The sequence below is a fragment of the Salmo salar genome, chromosome 14, assembly GCF_965601325.2.
Source record: "Salmo salar chromosome 14, fSalSal1, whole genome shotgun sequence".
Classification (NCBI taxonomy): Eukaryota; Metazoa; Chordata; class Actinopteri; order Salmoniformes; family Salmonidae; genus Salmo; species Salmo salar.
In genome coordinates, this window is record NC_138304.1 from 92,428,721 (window position 1) to 92,452,414 (window position 23,694).

Consider the following 23,694-nt stretch of genomic DNA (forward strand, 5'->3'; position numbering starts at 1 on the left):
CTCTTACTAACCTGTCTCCTGTAGGGGGGGGGCACTACCTCTTACTATCCTGTCTCCAGTAGGGGGGGGGGGGGCACTACCTCTTACTATCCTGTCTCCTGTGGGGTGGGGGGGCACTACCTCTTACTATCCTGTCTCCTGTGGGGGGGGGGGGGGCACTACCTCTTACTATCCTGTCTCCTGTAGGGGGGGGGGGCACTACCTCTTACTATCCTGTCTCCTGTAGGGGGGGGACACTACCTCTTACTAACCTGTCTCCTGTAGAGGGGGGGGGGGCACTACCTCTTACTATCCTGTCTCCAGTGGGGGGGGGGGCACTACCTCTTACTATCCTGTCTCCTGTAGAGGGGGGGGCACTACCTCTTACTATCCTGTCTCCTGTAGAGGGGGGGTCAGTACCTCTAACTATTCTGTCTCCTGTAGGGGGGGACACTACCTCTTACTAACCTGTCTCCTGTAGGGGGGGACACTACCTCTTACTATCCTGTCTCCTGTAGGGGGGGGGGCACTACCTCTTACTATCCTGTCTCCTGTAGGGGGGGGGGGGGGTACTACCTCTTACTGTCCTGTCTCCTGTAGGGGGGGGGGGGGCACTACCTCTTACTATCCTGTCTCCTGTAGGGGGGGGATACTGCCTCTTACTAACGTGTCTCCTGTAGAGGGGGGGGCACTACCTCTTACTATCCTGTCTCCAGTGGGGGGGGGGGGGCACTACCTCTTACTATCCTGTCTCCTGTAGGGGGGGGGCACTACCTCTTACTATCCTGTCTCCTGTAGTGGGGGACACTACCTCTTACTATCCTGTCTCCTGTAGAGGGGGGGCACTACCTCTTACTAACCTGCCTCCTGAATGGGGTGGGGGGCACTACCTCTTACTATCCTGTCTCCTGTAGGGGGGGGGCACTACCTCTTACTATCCTGTCTCCTGTAGGGGTGGGGGGGCACTACCTCTTACTAACCTGTCTCCTGTGGGGGGGCACTACCTCTTACTATCCTATCTACTGTAGGGGGGGGGGGGGGGGGGGCACTACCTCTTACTAACCTGTCTCCTGTGGGGGGGCACTACCTCTTACTATCCTGTCTACTGTAGGGGGGGGGGGGGCACTACCTCTTACTAACCTGTCTCCTGTAGAGGGGGGGCACTACCTCTTACTAACCTGTCTCCTGTAGGGGGGGGGGGAGACTACCTCTTACTAACCTGTCTCCTGTAGAGGGGGGGGGGGGGACTACCTTTTACTATCCTGTCTCCTGTAGGGAGGGGCACTACATCTTACTATCCTGTCTCCTGTAGGGGGGGGGCACTACCTCTTACTATCCTGTCTCCTGTAGGGGGGGGGCACTACCTCTTACTATCCTGTCTCCTGTAGGGGGGGGGGACGGGACACTACCTCTTACTATCCTGTCTCCTGTGGGGGGGGGGGGGGGGGCACTACCTCTTACTATCCTGTCTCCTGTAGGGGGGGGGGGGCACTACCTCTTACTATCCTGTCTCATGTAGGGGGGGGGGCACTACCTCTTACTAACCTGTCTCCTGTAGGGGGGGGGCACTACCTCTTACTATCCTGTCTCCTGTAGGGGGGGGCACTACCTCTTACTATCCTGTCTCCTGTAGGGGGGGGCACTACCTCTTACTATCCTGTCTCCTGTAGGGGGGGGGGGGGGCACTACCTCTTACTATCCTGTCTCCTGTAGGGGGGGCACTACCTCTTACTATCCTGTCTCCTGTAGGGGGGGGGGGGGACACTACCTCTTACTATCCTGTCTCCTGTAGGGGGGGCACTACCTCTTACTATCCTGTCTCCTGTGGGGGGGGGGGGGGGCACTACCTCTTACTATCCTGTCTCCTGTAGGTGGGGGCACTACCTCTTACTAACCTGTCTCCTGTGGGGGGGCACTACCTCTTACTATCCTGTCTACTGTAGGGGGGGGGGGGGGCACTACCTCTTACTAACCTGTCTCCTGTGGGGGGGCACTACCTCTTACTATCCTGTCTACTGTAGGGGGGGGGGGGGGCACTACCTCTTACTAACCTGTCTCCTGTAGAGGGGGGGCACTACCTCTTACTAACCTGTCTCCTGTAGGGGGGGGGGGAGACTACCTCTTACTAACCTGTCTCCTGTAGAGGGGGGGGGGGGGCACTACCTCTTACTATCCTGTCTCCTGTAGGGAGGGGCACTACCTCTTACTATCCTGTCTCCTGTAGGGGGGGGGCACTACCTCTTACTATCCTGTCTCCTGTAGGGGGGGGGCACTACCTCTTACTATCCTGTCTCCTGTAGGGGGGGGGGGGGGGACACTACCTCTTACTATCCTGTCTCCTGTAGGGGGGGCACTACCTCTTACTATCCTGTCTCCTGTAGGGGGGGGGCACTACCTCTTACTATCCTGTCTCCTGTAGGGGGGGGGGACGGGACACTACCTCTTACTATCCTGTCTCCTGTGGGGGGGGGGGGGGGGCACTACCTCTTACTATCCTGTCTCCTGTAGGGGGGGGGGGCACTACCTCTTACTATCCTGTCTCATGTAGGGGGGGGGGCACTACCTCTTACTAACCTGTCTCCTGTAGGGGGGGGGCACTACCTCTTACTATCCTGTCTCCTGTAGGGGGGGGCACTACCTCTTACTATCCTGTCTCCTGTAGGGGGGGGCACTACCTCTTACTATCCTGTCTCCTGTAGGGGGGGGGGGGGGGGGCACTACCTCTTACTATCCTGTCTCCTGTAGGGGGGGCACTACCTCTTACTATCCTGTCTCCTGTAGGGGGGGGGGGGGGACACTACCTCTTACTATCCTGTCTCCTGTAGGGGGGGCACTACCTCTTACTATCCTGTCTCCTGTGGGGGGGGGGGGGGCACTACCTCTTACTATCCTGTCTCCTGTAGGTGGGGGCACTACCTCTTACTAACCTGTCTCCTGTGGGGGGGCACTACCTCTTACTATCCTGTCTACTGTAGGGGGGGGGGGGGGCACTACCTCTTACTAACCTGTCTCCTGTGGGGGGGCACTACCTCTTACTATCCTGTCTACTGTAGGGGGGGGGGGCACTACCTCTTACTAACCTGTCTCCTGTAGAGGGGGGGCACTACCTCTTACTAACCTGTCTCCTGTAGGGGGGGGGGGAGACTACCTCTTACTAACCTGTCTCCTGTAGAGGGGGGGGGGGGGCACTACCTCTTACTATCCTGTCTCCTGTAGGGAGGGGCACTACCTCTTACTATCCTGTCTCCTGTAGGGGGGGGGCACTACCTCTTACTATCCTGTCTCCTGTAGGGGGGGGCACTACCTCTTACTATCCTGTCTCCTGTGGGGGGGGGGGCACTACCTCTTACTATCCTGTCTCCTGTAGGGGGGGGGGGGGGGGCACTACCTCTTACTATCCTGTCTCATGTAGGGGGGGGGGGCACTACCTCTTACTAACCTGTCTCCTGTAGGGGGGGGGGGCACTACCTCTTACTATCCTGTCTCCTGTAGGGGGGGGCACTACCTCTTACTATCCTGTCTCCTGTAGGGGGGGGGCACTACCTCTTATTATCCTGTCTCCTGTAGGGGGGGGGGCACTACCTCTTACTATCCTGTCTCCTGTAGGGGGGGGGGGGGGCACTACCTCTTACTATCCTATCTCCTGTAGGGGGGGGGCACTACCTCTTACTATCCTGTCTCCTGTGGGGGGGGGGGGCACTACCTCTTACTATCCTGTCTCCTGTAGGGGGGGGGGGGCACTACCTCTTACTATCCTGTCTCATGTAGGGGGGGGGGGCACTACCTCTTACTAACCTGTCTCCTGTAGGGGGGGGGCACTACCTCTTACTATCCTGTCTCCTGTAGGGGGGGGGGCACTACCTCTTACTATCCTGTCTCCTGTGGGGTGGGGGGGCACTACCTCTTACTATCCTGTCTCCTGTGGGGGGGGGGGGGGGGACTACCTCTTACTATCCTGTCTCCTGTAGGGGGGGGGGGGGCACTACCTCTTACTATCCTGTCTCCTGTAGGGGGGGGACACTACCTCTTACTAACCTGTCTCCTGTAGAGGGGGGGGGGGGCACTACCTCTTACTATCCTGTCTCCAGTGGGGGGGGGGGGGCACTACCTCTTACTATCCTGTCTCCTGTAGAGGGGGGGGGCACTACCTCTTACTATCCTGTCTCCTGTAGAGGGGGGGTCAGTACCTCTAACTATTCTGTCTCCTGTAGGGGGGGACACTACCTCTTACTAACCTGTCTCCTGTAGGGGGGGACACTACCTCTTACTATCCTGTCTCCTGTAGGGGGGGGGGCACTACCTCTTACTATCCTGTCTCCTGTAGGGGGGGGGGGGGGGGGGGGTACTACCTCTTACTATCCTGTCTCCTGTAGGGGGGGGGGGGGGGCACTACCTCTTACTATCCTGTCTCCTGTAGGGGGGGGATACTGCCTCTTACTAGCCTGTCTCCTGTAGGGGGGGGGGGGGGGGGCACTACCTCTTACTATCCTGTCTCCTGTAGGGGGGGGGCACTACCTCTTACTAACCTGTCTCCTGTAGGGGGGGGCACTACCTCTTACTATCCTGTCTCCTGTAGAGGGGGGCACTACCTCTTACTAACCTGTCTCCTGTAGAGGGGGGGCACTACCTCTTACTATCCTGTGTCCTGTAGGGGGGGCACTACCTCTTACTATCCTGTCTCCTGTAGGGGGGGGGGCACTACCTCTTACTAACCTGTCTCCTGTAGGGGGGGGCACTACCTCTTACTATCCTGTCTCCTGTAGGGGGGGGGGGGGGGGCACTACCTCTTACTATCCTGTCTCCTGTAGGGGGGGGGGCACTACCTCTTACTAGCCTGTCTCCAGTGGGGGGGTCACTACCTCTTACTATCCTGTCTCCTGTAGAAGGGGGGGGGCACTACCTCTTACTATCCTGTCTCCTGTGGGGGGGGGGGCCCTACCTCTTACTATCCTGTCTCCTGTGGGGGGGGCACTACCTCTTACTATCCTGTCTCCTGTAGAGTGGGGCACTACCTCTTACTAACCTGTCTCCTGTAGAGGGGGAGCACTACCTCTTACTATCCTGTCTCCTGTAGAGGGGGGCACTACCTCTTACTATCCTGTCTCCTGTGGGGGGGGGGGCACTACCTCTTACTATCCTGTCTCCTGTAGAGGGGGGGCACTACCTCTTACTATCCTATCTCCTGTAGGGGAGGGGGGGCACTACCTCTTACTAGCCTGTCTCCAGTGGGGGGGGGCACTATCTCTTACTATCCTGTCTCCTGTAGAGGGGGGGGGGCACTACCTCTTACCATCCTGTCTCCTGTAGAGGGGGGGACACTACCTCTTACTATCCTGTCTCCTGTAGAGGGGGGGAACTACCTCTTATTATCCTGTCTCCTGTAGGGGGGGGCACTACCTCTTACTATCCTGTCTCCTGTGGGGGGGGGGCACTACCTCTTACTATCCTGTCTCATGTAGGGGGGGGGGACTACCTCTTACTATCCTGTCTCCTGTAGGGGGGGGGGGGGGGCACTACCTCTTACTATCCTGTCTCCTGTAGGGGGGGGGGGCACTACCTCTTATTATCCTGTCTCCTGTGGGGGGGGGGGGGGGGCACTACCTCTTACTATCCTGTCTCCTGTAGGGGGGGGCACTACCTCTTACTATCCTGTCTCCTGTGGGGGGGGGGGGGCACTACCTCTTACTATCCTGTCTCCTGTAGGGGGGGGGCACTACGTCTTACTATCCTGTCTCCTGTAGTGGGGGACACTACCTCTTACTATCCTGTCTCCTGTAGAGGGGGGGCACTACCTCTTACTAACCTGTCTCCTGTAGGGGGGGGGGGGGCACTACCTCTTACTATCCTGTCTCCTGTAGGGGGGGGGGCACTACCTCTTACTATCCTGTCTCCTGTAGGGGTGGGGGGGCACTACCTCTTATTATCCTGTCTCCTGTAGGGGGGGGCACTACCTCTTACTATCCTGTCTCCTGTAGGGGGGGGGGCACTACCTCTTACTATCCTATCTCCTGTAGGGGGGGGGGCACTACCTCTTACTATCCTGTCTCCTGTGGGGTGGGGGGGGCACTACCTCTTACTATCCTGTCTCCTGTGGGGGGGGGCACTACCTCTTACTATCCTGTCTCCTGTAGGGGGGGGGGGCACTACCTCTTACTATCCTGTCTCCTGTAGGGGGGACACTACCTCTTACTAACCTGTCTCCTGTAGAGGGGGGGGGGGGCACTACCTCTTACTATCCTGTCTCCAGTGGGGGGGGGCACTACCTCTTACTATCCTGTCTCCTGTAGAGGGGGGGGCACTACCTCTTACTATCCTGTCTCCTGTAGAGGGGGGGTGGGGGCACTAACTCTTACTATCCTGTCTCCTGTAGGGGGGGGCACTACCTCTTACTATCCTGTCTCCTGTAGGGGGGGGGGCACTACCTCTTACTAGCCTGTCTCCAGTGGGGGGGTCACTACCTCTTACTTTCCTGTCTCCTGTAGAGGGGGGGGGGGCACTACCTCTTACTATCCTGTCTCCTGTAGGGGGGGGGGCACTACCTCTTACTATCCTGTCTCCTGTAGGGGGGACACTACCTCTTACTAACCTGTCTCCTGTAGAGGGGGGGGGGGGGGGCACTACCTCTTACTATCCTGTCTCCAGTGGGGGGGGGCACTACCTCTTACTATCCTGTCTCCTGTAGAGGGGGGGGGCACTACCTCTTACTATCCTGTCTCCTGTAGAGGGGGGGTGGGGGCACTACCTCTTACTATCCTCTCTCCTGTAGGGGGGGGGGCACTACCTCTTACTATCCTGTCTCCTGTAGGGGGGGGGGCACTACCTCTTACTAGCCTGTCTCCAGTGGGGGGGTCACTACCTCTTACTTTCCTGTCTCCTGTAGAGGGGGGGGGGCACTACCTCTTACTATCCTGTCTCCTGTGGGGGGGGGGCACTACCTCTTACTATCCTGTCTCCTGTGGGGGGGCACTACCTCTTACTATCCTGTCTCCTGTAGGGGGGGGCACTACCTCTTACTATCCTGTCTCCTGTAGAGGGGGGAACTACCTCTTACTAACCTGTCTCCTGTAGAGGGGGGGCACTACCTCTTACTATCCTGTGTCCTGTAGGGGGGGCACTACCTCTTACTATCCTGTCTCCTGTAGAGGGGGGGACACTACCTCTTACTAGCCTGTCTCCTGTAGGGGGGGGGGGGGGGGGGCACTACCTCTTACTATCCTGTCTCCTGTAGGGGGGGGGCACTACCTCTTACTAACCTGTCTCCTGTAGGGGGGGGCACTACCTCTTACTATCCTGTCTCCTGTAGAGGGGGGCACTACCTCTTACTAACCTGTCTCCTGTAGAGGGGGGGCACTACCTCTTAATATCCTGTGTCCTGTAGGGGGGGCACTACCTCTTACTATCCTGTCTCCTGTGGGGGGGGGGCACTACCTCTTACTAACCTGTCTCCTGTAGGGGGGGGCACTACCTCTTACTATCCTGTCTCCTGTAGGGGGGGGGGGGGGCACTACCTCTTACTATCCTGTCTCCTGTAGGGGGGGGGGGGCACTACCTCTTACTAGCCTGTCTCCAGTGGGGGGGTCACTACCTCTTACTATCCTGTCTCCTGTAGAAGGGGGGGCACTACCTCTTACTATCCTGTCTCCTGTGGGGGGGGGGGCCCTACCTCTTACTATCCTGTCTCCTGTGGGGGGGGCACTACCTCTTACTATCCTGTCTCCTGTAGAGGGGGGCACTACCTCTTACTAACCTGTCTCCTGTAGAGGGGGGGCACTACCTCTTACTATCCTGTCTCCTGTAGAGGGGGGCACTACCTCTTACTATCCTGTCTCCTGTGGGGGGGGGGGCACTACCTCTTACTATCCTGTCTCCTGTAGAGGGGGGGCACTACCTCTTACTATCCTATCTCCTGTAGGGGAGGGGGGGCACTACCTCTTACTAGCCTGTCTCCAGTGGGGGGGGGCACTATCTCTTACTATCCTGTCTCCTGTAGAGGTGGGGGCACTACCTCTTACCATCCTGTCTCCTGTAGAGGGGGGGACACTACCTCTTACTATCCTGTCTCCTGTAGAGGGGGGGAACTACCTCTTATTATCCTGTCTCCTGTAGGGGGGGGCACTACCTCTTACTATCCTGTCTCATGTAGGGGGGGGGGACTACCTCTTACTATCCTGTCTCCTGTAGGGGGGGGGGGGGCACTACCTCTTACTATCCTGTCTCCTGTAGGGGGGGGGGGCACTACCTCTTATTATCCTGTCTCCTGTGGGGGGGGGGGGGCACTACCTCTTACTATCCTGTCTCCTGTAGGGGGGGGCACTACCTCTTACTATCCTGTCTCCTGTGGGGGGGGGGGGCACTACCTCTTACTATCCTGTCTCATGTAGGGGGGGGGGGGCACTACCTCTTACTATCCTGTCTCCTGTAGGGGGGGGCACTACCTCTTACTATCCTGTCTCCTGTAGAGGGGGGAACTACCTCTTACTAACCTGTCTCCTGTAGAGGGGGGGCACTACCTCTTACTATCCTGTGTCCTGTAGGGGGGGCACTACCTCTTACTATCCTGTCTCCTGTAGAGGGGGGGACACTACCTCTTACTAGCCTGTCTCCTGTAGGGGGGGGGGGGGGGGCACTACCTCTTACTATCCTGTCTCCTGTAGGGGGGGGGCACTACCTCTTACTAACCTGTCTCCTGTAGGGGGGGGCACTACCTCTTACTATCCTGTCTCCTGTAGAGGGGGGCACTACCTCTTACTAACCTGTCTCCTGTAGAGGGGGGGGCACTACCTCTTACTATCCTGTGTCCTGTAGGGGGGGCACTACCTCTTACTATCCTGTCTCCTGTAGGGGGGGGGGCACTACCTCTTACTAACCTGTCTCCTGTAGGGGGGGGCACTACCTCTTACTATCCTGTCTCCTGTAGGGGGGGGGGGGGGGGGGGCACTACCTCTTACTATCCTGTCTCCTGTAGGGGGGGGGGCACTACCTCTTACTAGCCTGTCTCCAGTGGGGGGGTCACTACCTCTTACTATCCTGTCTCCTGTAGAAGGGGGGGCACTACCTCTTACTATCCTGTCTCCTGTGGGGGGGGGGGGCCCTACCTCTTACTATCCTGTCTCCTGTGGGGGGGTACTACCTCTTACTATCCTGTCTCCTGTAGAGGGGGGCACTACCTCTTACTAACCTGTCTCCTGTAGAGGGGGGGCACTACCTCTTACTATCCTGTCTCCTGTAGAGGGGGGCACTACCTCTTACTATCCTGTCTCCTGTGGGGGGGGGGCACTACCTCTTACTATCCTGTCTCCTGTAGAGGGGGGGCACTACCTCTTACTATCCTATCTCCTGTAGGGGAGGGGGGGCACTACCTCTTACTAGCCTGTCTCCAGTGGGGGGGGGCACTATCTCTTACTATCCTGTCTCCTGTAGAGGGGGGGGCACTACCTCTTACCATCCTGTCTCCTGTAGAGGGGGGGACACTACCTCTTACTATCCTGTCTCCTGTAGAGGGGGGGAACTACCTCTTATTATCCTGTCTCCTGTAGGGGGGGGCACTACCTCTTACTATCCTGTCTCCTGTGGGGGGGGGGGCACTACCTCTTACTATCCTGTGTCATGTAGGGGGGGGGGACTACCTCTTACTATCCTGTCTCCTGTGCGGGGGGGGGGGGGCACTACCTCTTACTATCCTGTCTCCTGTAGGGGGGGGCACTACCTCTTACTATCCTGTCTCCTGTGGGGGGGGGGGCACTACCTCTTACTATCCTGTCTCATGTAGGGGGGGGGGCACTACCTCTTACTATCCTGTCTCCTGTAGGGGGGGACACTACCTCTTACTAACCTGTCTCGTGTAGGGGGGGGGGGCACTACCTCTTACTATCCTGTCTCCTGTGGGGGGGGACACTACCTCTTACTATCCTGTCTCCTGTAGGGGGGGGGGCACTACCTCTTACTATCCTGTCTCCTGTAGGGGGGGGGGGGGGGGGGTACTACCTCTTACTATCCTGTCTCCTGTAGGGGGGGGGGGGGCACTACCTCTTACTATCCTGTCTCCTGTAGGGGGGGGATACTGCCTCTTACTAACGTGTCTCCTGTAGAGGGGGGGGCACTACCTCTTACTATCCTGTCTCCAGTGGGGGGGGGGGGGCACTACCTCTTACTATCCTGTCTCCTGTAGGGGGGGGGCACTACGTCTTACTATCCTGTCTCCTGTAGTGGGGGACACTACCTCTTACTATCCTGTCTCCTGTAGAGGGGGGGCACTACCTCTTACTAACCTGTCTCCTGTAGGGGGGGGGGGGCACTACCTCTTACTATCCTGTCTCCTGTAGGGGGGGGGCACTACCTCTTACTATCCTGTCTCCTGTAGGGGTGGGGGGGCACTACCTCTTATTATCCTGTCTCCTGTAGGGGGGGGCACTACCTCTTACTATCCTGTCTCCTGTAGGGGGGGGGGCACTACCTCTTACTATCCTATCTCCTGTAGGGGGGGGGGCACTACCTCTTACTATCCTGTCTCCTGTGGGGTGGGGGGGGCACTACCTCTTACTATCCTGTCTCCTGTGGGGGGGGGCACTACCTCTTACTATCCTGTCTCCTGTAGGGGGGGGGGCACTACCTCTTACTATCCTGTCTCCTGTAGGGGGGACACTACCTCTTACTAACCTGTCTCCTGTAGAGGGGGGGGGGGGGCACTACCTCTTACTATCCTGTCTCCAGTGGGGGGGGGCACTACCTCTTACTATCCTGTCTCCTGTAGAGGGGGGGCACTACCTCTTACTATCCTGTCTCCTGTAGAGGGGGGGTGGGGGCACTAACTCTTACTATCCTGTCTCCTGTAGGGGGGGGCACTACCTCTTACTATCCTGTCTCCTGTAGGGGGGGGGGCACTACCTCTTACTAGCCTGTCTCCAGTGGGGGGGTCACTACCTCTTACTTTCCTGTCTCCTGTAGAGGGGGGGGGGCACTACCTCTTACTATCCTGTCTCCTGTAGGGGGGGGGGGCACTACCTCTTACTATCCTGTCTCCTGTAGGGGGGACACTACCTCTTACTAACCTGTCTCCTGTAGAGGGGGGGGGGGGCACTACCTCTTACTATCCTGTCTCCAGTGGGGGGGGGCACTACCTCTTACTATCCTGTCTCCTGTAGAGGGGGGGGCACTACCTCTTACTATCCTGTCTCCTGTAGAGGGGGGGTGGGGGCACTACCTCTTACTATCCTCTCTCCTGTAGGGGGGGGGGCACTACCTCTTACTATCCTGTCTCCTGTAGGGGGGGGGGGCACTACCTCTTACTAGCCTGTCTCCAGTGGGGGGGTCACTACCTCTTACTTTCCTGTCTCCTGTAGAGGGGGGGGGGCACTACCTCTTACTATCCTGTCTCCTGTGGGGGGGGGGCACTACCTCTTACTATCCTGTCTCCTGTGGGGGGGCACTACCTCTTACTATCCTGTCTCCTGTAGGGGGGGGCACTACCTCTTACTATCCTGTCTCCTGTAGAGGGGGGAACTACCTCTTACTAACCTGTCTCCTGTAGAGGGGGGGCACTACCTCTTACTATCCTGTGTCCTGTAGGGGGGGCACTACCTCTTACTATCCTGTCTCCTGTAGAGGGGGGGACACTACCTCTTACTAGCCTGTCTCCTGTAGGGGGGGGGGGGGGGCACTACCTCTTACTATCCTGTCTCCTGTAGGGGGGGGCACTACCTCTTACTAACCTGTCTCCTGTAGGGGGGGGCACTACCTCTTACTATCCTGTCTCCTGTAGAGGGGGGCACTACCTCTTACTAACCTGTCTCCTGTAGAGGGGGGGCACTAACTCTTAATATCCTGTGTCCTGTAGGGGGGGCACTACCTCTTACTATCCTGTCTCCTGTAGGGGGGGGGGCACTACCTCTTACTAACCTGTCTCCTGTAGGGGGGGGCACTACCTCTTACTATCCTGTCTCCTGTAGGGGGGGGGGGGGGGCACTACCTCTTACTATCCTGTCTCCTGTAGGGGGGGGGGGGGCACTACCTCTTACTAGCCTGTCTCCAGTGGGGGGGTCACTACCTCTTACTATCCTGTCTCCTGTAGAAGGGGGGGCACTACCTCTTACTATCCTGTCTCCTGTGGGGGGGGGGGCCCTACCTCTTACTATCCTGTCTCCTGTGGGGGGGGCACTACCTCTTACTATCCTGTCTCCTGTAGAGGGGGGCACTACCTCTTACTAACCTGTCTCCTGTAGAGGGGGGGCACTACCTCTTACTATCCTGTCTCCTGTAGAGGGGGGCACTACCTCTTACTATCCTGTCTCCTGTGGGGGGGGGGGCACTACCTCTTACTATCCTGTCTCCTGTAGAGGGGGGGCACTACCTCTTACTATCCTATCTCCTGTAGGGGAGGGGGGGCACTACCTCTTACTAGCCTGTCTCCAGTGGGGGGGGGCACTATCTCTTACTATCCTGTCTCCTGTAGAGGTGGGGGCACTACCTCTTACCATCCTGTCTCCTGTAGAGGGGGGGACACTACCTCTTACTATCCTGTCTCCTGTAGAGGGGGGGAACTACCTCTTATTATCCTGTCTCCTGTAGGGGGGGGCACTACCTCTTACTATCCTGTCTCCTGTGGGGGGGGGGGGCACTACCTCTTACTATCCTGTCTCATGTAGGGGGGGGGGACTACCTCTTACTATCCTGTCTCCTGTAGGGGGGGGGGGGGCACTACCTCTTACTATCCTGTCTCCTGTAGGGGGGGGGGGCACTACCTCTTATTATCCTGTCTCCTGTGGGGGGGGGGGGGGGCACTACCTCTTACTATCCTGTCTCCTGTAGGGGGGGGCACTACCTCTTACTATCCTGTCTCCTGTGGGGGGGGGGGCACTACCTCTTACTATCCTGTCTCATGTAGGGGGGGGGGGGGCACTACCTCTTACTATCCTGTCTCCTGTAGGGGGGGACACTACCTCTTACTAACCTGTCTCCTGTAGAGGGGGGGACACTACCTCTTACTAGCCTGTCTCCTGTAAGGGGGGGGGGGGGGGGGGGGGGGGGGGCACTACCTCTTACTATCCTCTCTCCTGTAGGGGGGGGGGCACTACCTCTTACTATCCTGTCTCCTGTAGGGGGGGGGGGCACTACCTCTTACTAGCCTGTCTCCAGTGGGGGGGTCACTACCTCTTACTTTCCTGTCTCCTGTAGAGGGGGGGGGGGGGCACTACCTCTTACTATCCTGTCTCCTGTGGGGGGGGGCACTACCTCTTACTATCCTGTCTCCTGTGGGGGGGCACTACCTCTTACTATCCTGTCTCCTGTAGGGGGGGGCACTACCTCTTACTATCCTGTCTCCTGTAGAGGGGGGAACTACCTCTTACTAACCTGTCTCCTGTAGAGGGGGGGCACTACCTCTTACTATCCTGTGTCCTGTAGGGGGGGCACTACCTCTTACTATCCTGTCTCCTGTAGAGGGGGGGACACTACCTCTTACTAGCCTGTCTCCTGTAGGGGGGGGGGGGGGGGCACTACCTCTTACTATCCTGTCTCCTGTAGGGGGGGGGCACTACCTCTTACTAACCTGTCTCCTGTAGGGGGGGGCACTACCTCTTACTATCCTGTCTCCTGTAGAGGGGGGCACTACCTCTTACTAACCTGTCTCCTGTAGAGGGGGGGCACTACCTCTTACTATCCTGTCTCCTGTAGAGGGGGGCACTACCTCTTACTATCCTGTCTCCTGTGGGGGGGGGGGCACTACCTCTTACTATCCTGTCTCCTGTAGAGGGGGGGCACTACCTCTTACTATCCTATCTCCTGTAGGGGAGGGGGGGCACTACCTCTTACTAGCCTGTCTCCAGTGGGGGGGGGCACTATCTCTTACTATCCTGTCTCCTGTAGAGGTGGGGGCACTACCTCTTACCATCCTGTCTCCTGTAGAGGGGGGGACACTACCTCTTACTATCCTGTCTCCTGTAGAGGGGGGGAACTACCTCTTATTATCCTGCCTCCTGTAGGGGGGGGCACTACCTCTTACTATCCTGTCTCCTGTGGGGGGGGGGGGCACTACCTCTTACTATCCTGTCTCATGTAGGGGGGGGGACTACCTCTTACTATCCTGTCTCCTGTGGGGGGGGGGGGGCACTACCTCTTACTATCCTGTCTCCTGTAGGGGGGGGCACTACCTCTTACTATCCTGTCTCCTGTGGGGGGGGGGGCACTACCTCTTACTATCCTGTCTCATGTAGGGGGGGGGGGGCACTACCTCTTACTATCCTGTCTCCTGTAGGGGGGGACACTACCTCTTACTAACCTGTCTCCTGTAGGGGGGGGGGCACTACCTCTTACTATCCTGTCTCCTGTGGGGGGGGGGGGGGCATTACCTCTTACTATCCTATCTCCTGTGGGGGGGGGGGCACTACCTCTTACTATCCTGTCTCATGTAGGGGGGGGGGCACTACCTCTTACTAAACTGTCTCCTGTAGGGGGGGGGCTACCTCTTACTATCCTGTCTCCTGTAGGGGGGGGCACTACCTCTTACTATCCTGTCTCCTGTAGGGGGGGGGGGGGGGGTACTACCTCTTATTATCCTGTCTCCTGTAGGGGGGACACTACCCCTTACTATCCTGTCTCCTGTAGGGGGGGGGGGGGGGGGGGCACTACCTCTTAATATCCTGTCTCCTGTAGGGGGGGACACTACCTCTTACTAACCTGTCTCCTGTAGGGGGGGGCACTACCTCTTACTACCCTGTCTCCTGTGGGGGGGGGGGGGGGGGGGGCAATACCTCTTACTATCCTGTCTCCTGTGGGGGGGGTCACTACCTCTTACTATCATGTCTCCTGTAGAGGGGGGGGCACTACCTCTTACTAACCTGTCTCCTGTAGGGGGGGGGCACTACCTCTTACTATCCTGTCTCCTGTAGGGGGGGGCACTACCTCTTACTATCCTGTCTCCTGTGGGGGGGGGGGGGGCACTACCTCTTACTATCCTGTCTCCTGTAGGGGGGGGCACTACCTCTTACTATCCTGTCTCCTGTGGGGGGGGGGGGGGGACTACCTCTTACTATGCTGTCTCCTGTAGGGGGGGGGCACTACCTCTTACTAGCCTGTCTCCTGTAGGGGGGGGGGGGGGCAACTACCTCTTACTATCCTGCCTCCTGTGGGGGGGGGGGCACTACCTCTTACTATCCTGTCTCCTGTAAAGGGGGGGGGGGGGCACTACCTCTTACTAGCCTGTCTCCTGTAGGGGGGGGGCACTACCTCTTACTATCCTGTCTCCTGTGGGGGGGGGGGCACTACCTCTTACTATCCTGTCTCCTGTGGGGGGGGGGGGCACTACCTCTTACTATCCTGTCTCCTGTAGAGGGGGGGCACTACCTCTTACTATCCTGTCTCCTGTAGGGGGGGGGGGCACTACCTCTTACTATCCTGTCTCCTGTAGGGGGGGGCACTACCTCTTACTATTCTGTCTCCTGTAGAGGGGGGGCACTACCTCTTACTATCCTGTCTCCTGTAGGGGGGGGGCACTACCTCTTACCAACCTGTCTCCTGTAGGGGGGGCACTACCTCTTACTATCCTGTCTCCTGTAGGGGGGGGGGGGCACTACCTCTTACTATCATGTCTCCTGTAGGGGGGGGGGCACTACCTCTTACTAGCCTGTCTCCAGTGGGGGGGTCACTACCTCTTACTATCCTGTCTCCTGTAGAAGGGGGGGCACTACCTCTTACTATCCTGTCTCCTGTGTGGGGGGGGCCCTACCTCTTACTATCCTGTCTCCTGTGGGGGGGGCACTACCTCTTACTATCCTGTCTCCTGTAGAGGGGGGCACTACCTCTTACTAACCTGTCTCCTGTAGAGGGGGGGCACTACCTCTTACTATCCTGTCTCCTGTAGAGGGGGGCACTACCTCTTACTATCCTGTCTCCTGTGGGGGGGGGGCACTACCTCTTACTATCCTGTCTCCTGTAGAGGGGGGCCACTACCTCTTACTATCCTATCTCCTGTAGGGGAGGGGGGGCACTACCTCTTACTAGCCTGTCTCCAGTGGGGGGGGGGGCACTATCTCTTACTATCCTGTCTCCTGTAGAGGGGGGGGGCACTACCTCTTACCATCCTGTCTCCTGTAGAGGGGGGGACACTACCTCTTACTATCCTGTCTCCTGTAGAGGGGGGGCACTACCTCTTATTATCCTGTCTCCTGTAGGGGGGGGCACTACCTCTTACTATCCTGTCTCCTGTGGGGGGGGGGGGGGCACTACCTCTTACTATCCTGTCTCCTGTAGGGGGGGGGGGGCACTACCTCTTACTATCCTGTCTCCTGTGGGGGGACGACGACTACCTCTTACTATCCTGTCTCCTGTAGAGGGGGGGGGGGGGGGGGGCACTACCTCTTACTATCCTGTCTCCTGTAGAGGGGGGGGGGGCACTACCCCTTACTAACCTGTCTCCTGTAGGGGGGGGCACTACCTCTTACTAACCTGTCTCCTGTAGAGGGGGGGGGGGGCACTACCTCTTACTATCCTGTCTCCTGTAGAGGGGGGGGGGGGGGGGGGGGCACTACCTCTTACTATCCTGTCTCCTGTAGGGGGGGAGGGGTACTACCTCTTACTATCCTGTCTCCTGTAGAGGGGAGGGGGGGGCACTACCTCTTACTATCCTGTCTCCTGTGGGGGGGGGGCACTACCTCTTACTATCCTGTCTCCTGTAGGGGGGGACACTACCTCTTACTATCCTGTCTCCTGTAGGAGGGGGCACTACCTCTTACTATCCTGTCTCCTGTAGGGGGGGGGCACTACCTCTTACTATCCTGTCTCCTGTAGGGGGGGGCACTACCTCTTACTAGCCTGTCTCCTGTAGGGGGGGGGAGGGCACTACCTCTTACTATCCTGTCTCCTGTAGGGGGGGACACTACCTCTTACTATCCTGTCTCCTGTAGGGGGGGGGGGCACTACCTCTTACTAACCTGTCTCCTGTAGGGGGGGGCACTACCTCTTACTATCCTGTCTCCTGTAGGGGGGGGGGGGGGGGTACTACCTCTTACTAACCTGTCTCCTGTGGGGGGGGGGGGCACTACCTCTTACTATCCTGTCTCCTGTAGGGGGGGGGCACTACCTCTTACTATCCTGTCTCCTGTAGGGGGGGGCAATACCTCTTACTATCCTATCTCCTGTAGAGGGGGGGGGGGACACTACCTCTTACTATTCTGTCTCCTGTAGGGGGGGCACTACCTCTTACTATCCTGTCTCCTGTAGGGGGGGGCACTACCTCTTACTATCCTGTCTCCTGTAGAGGGGGGGGGCACTACCTCTTACTATCCTGTCTCCTGTAGGGGGGGGGGCACTACCTCTTACTATCCTGTCTCCTGTAGAGGGGGGGGGGACACTACCTCTTACTATCCTGTCTCCTGTAGGGGGGGGGCACTACCTCTTACTATCCTGTCTCCTGTAGGGGGGGCACTACCTCTTACTATCCTCTCCTGTAGGGGGGGACACTACCTCTTACTATCCTGTCTCCTGTAGAGGGGGGCACTACCTCTTACTATCCTGTCTCCTGTAGAGGGGGGGCACTACCTCTTACTAACCTGTCTCCTGTAGGGGGGGGGGGGCACTACCTCTTACTATCCTGTCTCCTGTAGGGGGGGGCACTACCTCTTACTATCCTGTCTCCTGTAGGGGGGGACACTACCTCTTACTATCCTGTCTCCTGTAGAGGGGGGGCACTACCTCTTACTAACCTGTCTCCTGTAGGGGGGGGGCACTACCTCTTACTATCCTGTCTCCTGTAGGGGGGGACACTACCTCTTACTATCCTGTCTCCTGTGGGGGGGGGGGGGGTACTACCTCTTACTAACCTGTCTCCTGTGGGGGGGGGGGGGGGCACTACCTCTTACTATCCTGTCTCCTGTAGAGGGGGGGCACTACCTCTTACTATCCTGTCTCCTGTAGAGGGGGGGACACTACCTCTTACTATCCTGTCTCCTGTAGAGGGGGGGGGGGCACTACCTCTTACTAGCCTGTCTCCTGTAGGGGGGGGACACTACCTCTTACTATCCTGTCTCCTGTAGAGGGGGGGACACTACCTCTTACTATCCTGTCTCCTGTAGAGGGGGGGACACTACCTCTGACTAACCTGTCTCCTGTAGGGGGGGGGGGGAGTAGTCTGGAGCCAAACACAGGCACCACATCCACCCCCTGACCCCACATTGCCCCCACCCCTCCCCCAAAAAGCCCCTTCTCTCTGATCATTCACAGGTACAATAGAGTCCAAACACAGGGAGTTTCCCATGGTGCATAGAGCCCCTGTCCTATTTAAGTGGTGGAGGAATCGCCCCTGCAGAACGCACTAGGAAGCCCTTTGTTTTCTATTTTCTTATGAGGTTGGAGGGTGATGGGGGTAGGGGGGGCAGGTGAGGGGGTGGTGGTGACACAATGACTTGTGACTTGACATGGGGCTTGTCCCAAATTGCAGCTTTTCCCCTATGTAGTGCATTACTTTTGACAAGTTATCCACTACATAGGGAATAGGGTTATCCACTACATAGAGAATAGGGTTATCCACTACATAGGGAATAGGGTTATCCACTACATAGGGAATAGGGTTATCCACTACATAGAGAATAGGGTTATCCACTACATAGAGAATAGGGTTATCCACTACATAGGGAATAAGGTTATCCACTACATAGGGAATAGGGTTATCCACTACATAGGGAATAAGGTTATCCACTACATAGGGGATAGGGTTATCCACTACATAGGGAATAGGGTTATCCACTACATAGGGGATAGGGTTATCCACTACATAGGGAATAGGGTTATCCACTACATAGGGAATAGGGTTATTCACTACATAGGGAATAGGGTTAACCACTACATAGGGAATAGGGTTCCCCAATACATGGGGAATAGGGTTATCCACTACATAGGGAATAGGGTTAACCACTACATAGGGAATAGGGTTATCCACTTCATAGGGAATAGGGTTATCCACTACATAGGGAATAGGGTTATCCACTACATAGGGAATAGGGTTCCCCACTACATGGGGAATATGGTTATCCACTACATAGGGAATAGGGTGCTATTTGAGACGTAGGGAATAGGGTTATCCCCTACATAGGGAATAGGGTGCTATTTGAGACGTAGCCTTGACTTACCGCCAGCGATGGAACCCAGTCCAAACCTGTAAGCGGACTCTGCTACCTGGATGAGAACAGAGCGGGACGGGTCCCCACCAGTCAGCTGAAAAAGAGTGACACAACAGAGAGAGGGGGAGAAATGGGGAGAGAGAGAGAGAAGAGATGGTGAGAGAGAGAGAGAGAGAGAGAGAGAGAAAGAGAGAGAAAAGTTAAATACCACAGTGTGCCATCACAGCATCAAAATTTGTGACCTGTCGCCACAAAATAAGGCAACCAGTGAAGAACAAACACCATTGTAAATACAACCCATATTTATGTTTATTTATTTTCCCTTTTGTACTTTAACTATTTGCACATCGTTACAACACTGTATTTAGACATAATATGACATTTGAAATGTCTTTGTTCTTTTGGAACTTCTGTGAGTGTCATGTTTACTGTTCATTTTTTATTGTTTATTTCACTTTTGTATATTATCTCTTTCCCTAGCTTTGGCAATGTAAACATATGTTTCCCATGCCAATACAGCCCCTTGAATTGAATTGAAAAGAGAGAGCGAAAACAGAGAGAAAAAAGAGAGAAAGAGATATCAGACAAGCCATAACATCCCATGTTTAAATCAGAAGTCAGACCTTGTAGTTGAGCCCTGAAGGCGTCAGCATGCTTCAGTTCGGCTGGCGCTTAGCCTAACCGAACGAGTGTGCTCGCAGCCTCCCTTAAAAGACCTTCAATTGAAAAATGTGAAAATATCGGCAATAGTATGGTTTGTCCATTTTGAGATACCGTAGCCATTATGCCCTTCTTCAAAATAGTCAGAATTTAGATAACAAGAAATCTGTTATTCATTTTAAATTTTTTTTACAAAGGAGATCTTAGTCGCGGCATTTTATATTTATGTAAGAAGTTTGGCGCAGTATTTCTCAATAAAGTAAATTGCATAAAAATGACTCGCCACTCATTGAATGACAACAAAGACTTTATTGAGGAATCCCCACTGTTGACCAATCACCGAAGAACTTTGGCTTGCCTCCAGTAAAAAGGTTGGTGTGCCCAAACCCTGACCGAAGTCCAAAACAAACAAAAACATCACAAAATGTTGTCATAATATATGCACAAACTCTTCCGAACTGTTTCAGCTAGGAAGCACGCGGATGCCTTTAGCCCCATCTTTTTGGCTAGGATGCACGCGGATGCCTTTGCCCCATCTTTTCGGCTAGGAAGCACATGGATGCCTTTAGCCCCATCTTTTCGGCTAGGAAGCACATGGATGCCTTTAGCCCCATCTTTTCGGCTAGGAAGCACGCGGATGCCTTTAGCCCCATCTTTTCGGCTAGGAAGCACGTGGATGCCTTTAGCCCCATCTTTTCGGCTAGGAAGCACGCGGATGCCTTTAGCCCCATCTTTTCGGCTAGGAAGCACGTGGATGCCTTTAGCCCCATCTTTTCGGCTAGGAAGCACGCGGATGCCTTTAGCCCCATCTTTTCGGCTAGGAAGCACGCGGATGCCTTTAGCCCCATCTTTTCGGCTAGGAAGCACGCGGATGCCTTTAGCCCCATCTTGATTCCCACAGAGTAACAAGAGCAGTACACTATCTCATTTCCCATTATAAAGCTCATTTATATTCAGTCCTACATCAATTCAGATAAGACAGTTTACATGCGTCATTAGAATCACTTAAATGCCTATATTTCATCTGTCATTTAGAAAAGGTTAAAGATTTTAAGTGTTACGTTGAGTTCACTTCAGGGAATCACGATGCTGAATAAAACACTGTTGTCTATTCTGTGTCATGAGTCATGACATGATTAGACAACATCACATGCTGTACTTAGTCATCTCATGTGACGCCACGAGATATTTCATTTCATTTTTATTATCTCTATAGGCTATATATTCACATTTATGATGGCATACAGTGATTAAATTAATTGCCCTCTAGCACCGATTCCCAACCATTTGAATGTTAAAACTCTCTTGAATTACAGAGATTCGTTTGAGAAACTCCAATCAGGCACAGAAGCATTGGGTAGGAAGTTAGTGGAACAAACCCAGAATCAGAAGCCTTGCTTCGATTGGCTGCCACCCCAGCCCCTGCCCATGCCATTGGCACACATCAGAGCACAAAACCAGCTGAGTGTTACTATTGCTGTTAGACAGTGATAGCCAGCAAGATCACCAAGCATTCTGCTCCACATTCCCAGCCGGGGGTACCTGTCGCCTGGCCGGACCTGCCCAGCCCTCATCCCTTATCCCTGGGTAAAGGAGGTGGAGAGGTGGGCCCCTCTATGGTGGAGAGGTGGGCCCCTCTATGGTGGAGAGGTGGGCCCCTCTATGGAACAGGTCCACCTGTCAGGAACTATCTGAGCCCCTGACCCCCCTCTGTCGGCCCCTAATGCCCCTAGAAGACCCCCCCTTCCTTTCCCTCCTCCCTCCCTGTTTCTCTGAGTCACAGCCAGGGGAGTAGGGGATCGAGAGGGGCAGAGAGGAGGGGTGGAGGTTGGAGGTTCAGAGGGAGAGCTGGCCTGCAGCCCGCGGAGGCCAGACCACAGCCCAAAGAGGCTCATTGTGGTTGGACTGGCGGCTCTAACCAGGGCCCCTGCTCCAGTCCGGCCTGGAGCCTAGTCTGGCTACAGTCAGGGGAAGGGGAGGAAATCACCCCGCAACGCCGCGCTGTCTCACTCTGCAGACCAGGCAGCAGAGCTTCTAACAGGAGGAAAACAACAAACCTCCATCCAACTTCTTTTTTCTTGACCTTTTGTTTCTTCCTCAGCTGTTTTGTTTCAAACCCCTTCACTCAGTCATTTCTCATTTCCCCCCTCAGTATATTTGAGATACAGTGCATTCAGAAAATATTCACACCCCTTGACTTTTCCGACATTTTGTTGTGTTACAGCCTGAATTTAAAATGGATTAAATATACATTTTGTGCCACTAATACCTGACAATGTCAAAGTGGATTTTTATATATTTCTTTTTACATTTTTAATTAATAAACAATTAAAGCTGCAATGTCTAGAGTCAATAAGTATTCAACCCCTTTGTTATGGCCATCCTAAATAGGTTCAGGAGTATAAATTAGCTAAAAAAAGTCACATAACACAGTTGAAGTCGGAAGTTTACATACACATTTGCCAAATACATTTAAACTCAGTTTTTCGGTTAGGACATCTACTTTGTGCATGACACAAGTCATTTTTCCAACAATTGTTTACAGACAGATTATTTCACTTATATTTCACTGTATCACAATTCCAGTGGGTCAGAAGTTTACATACACTAAGTTGACTGTGCCTTTAAACTGTTTGGAAAATTCCAGAAAATGATGCCTCGCAAAGAAGGTCACCTATTGGTAGACGGGTAAATATAAAAAAAGCAGAAACTGAATGTATCTTTGAGCATGGTGAAGTTATTAATTACGCTTTGGATGGGGTATCAAAACACCCAGTCACTACAAAGTTAAAGGCATCCTTCCTAACTCAGTTGCCAGAGAGGAAGAAAACTGCTCAGGGATTTCACCACAACAGTTACACAGTTTAATGGCTGTGATAGGAGAAAACTGATGATGGATCAACAACATTGTACATATAGTTACTCCACAACACTAACCTAAATGACAGAGTGAAACGTTTTGACAGAATAAAAATATTCCAAAACATGCATCCTGTCTGCAATTAGGCACTAAAGTAATACTGCAAAAAAAATTGAAAATACATTTACTTTTTGTCCTGAATACAAAGTATTATGTTTGGGGCAAATCCAATATAACACATCACTGAGTACTACTCTTGTCACGACTTCCACCGAAGGTGGTTCCTCTCCCTGTTCGGGCGGCGCTCGGCGGTTGGCGTCGCCGGCCTACTAGCCATCACCGATCCTTTTTTCCTTTTCCGTTTGTTTTGTCTGTGGTTCTTTCACACCTGGTTTCATTTGCCTTAATTTCTGTGTGTATAATTACCCCTGTTGCCTGCCTAGGTTTGTGCGGGATTATTTATTGTGATGTTGCTCGTTAAGGGCGTTTATTTCGGTATTGTACCTGACCTGTATGTTTGTGGACTTGCCTATTAAATAATGCATCTCGGACATCTCTGCTCTCCTGCGCTTGACTCCTTCACCTTCACCTACCTCTAAACACAAGCCGTCATAACTCTTCATATTTTCAAGTATGGTAGTGGCTGCATCATGTTATGGATATACTCGTCATCGGCAAGGACTAGGGAGTTATTGGGGGGATAAAAAGAAATAGGAATAGAACTAAGCACAGGCAAAATCCTAGAGGAAAACCTAGTTGTCTGCTTTTCAATTGACTCTGGGAGACAAATTCACCTTTCAGCAGGACAATAACCTAAAACTCAAGCCCAAATATACACTGAGTACACCAAACATTAAGAACATCTTCCTAATATTGAGTTGCACGCCCAACCCCCCTTTTGCCCTCAGACCAGGGCATGGACTTTACAAGTTTTCGAAAGCATTCCACAGGGATGCTGGCCCAGGTTGAATCCAGTGCTTTTCACAGTTGTGTCAAGTTGGCTGGATGTCCTTTGGGTGGTGCACCATTCTTGATACACACGGGAAACTGTTGAGCGTGAATAAACAGCAGTTTTGCAGTTCTTGATAC

At 54.8% G+C, this 23,694-nt stretch overlaps 1 protein-coding gene across 1 annotated transcript in view; it reads right to left on the reverse strand.

Annotated features, from left to right (window-relative positions):
- Window positions 1-23,694, reverse strand: part of LOC106570470 (electrogenic aspartate/glutamate antiporter SLC25A13, mitochondrial) — a 129,179-nt gene that overhangs the window by 54,445 nt on the left and 51,040 nt on the right. The window contains exon 10 of the mRNA XM_014142850.3: window positions 19,095-19,179. Within this exon, the coding sequence (XP_013998325.1) occupies window positions 19,095-19,179 (85 nt within the window). The remainder of the gene's footprint in view (window positions 1-19,094; window positions 19,180-23,694) is intronic.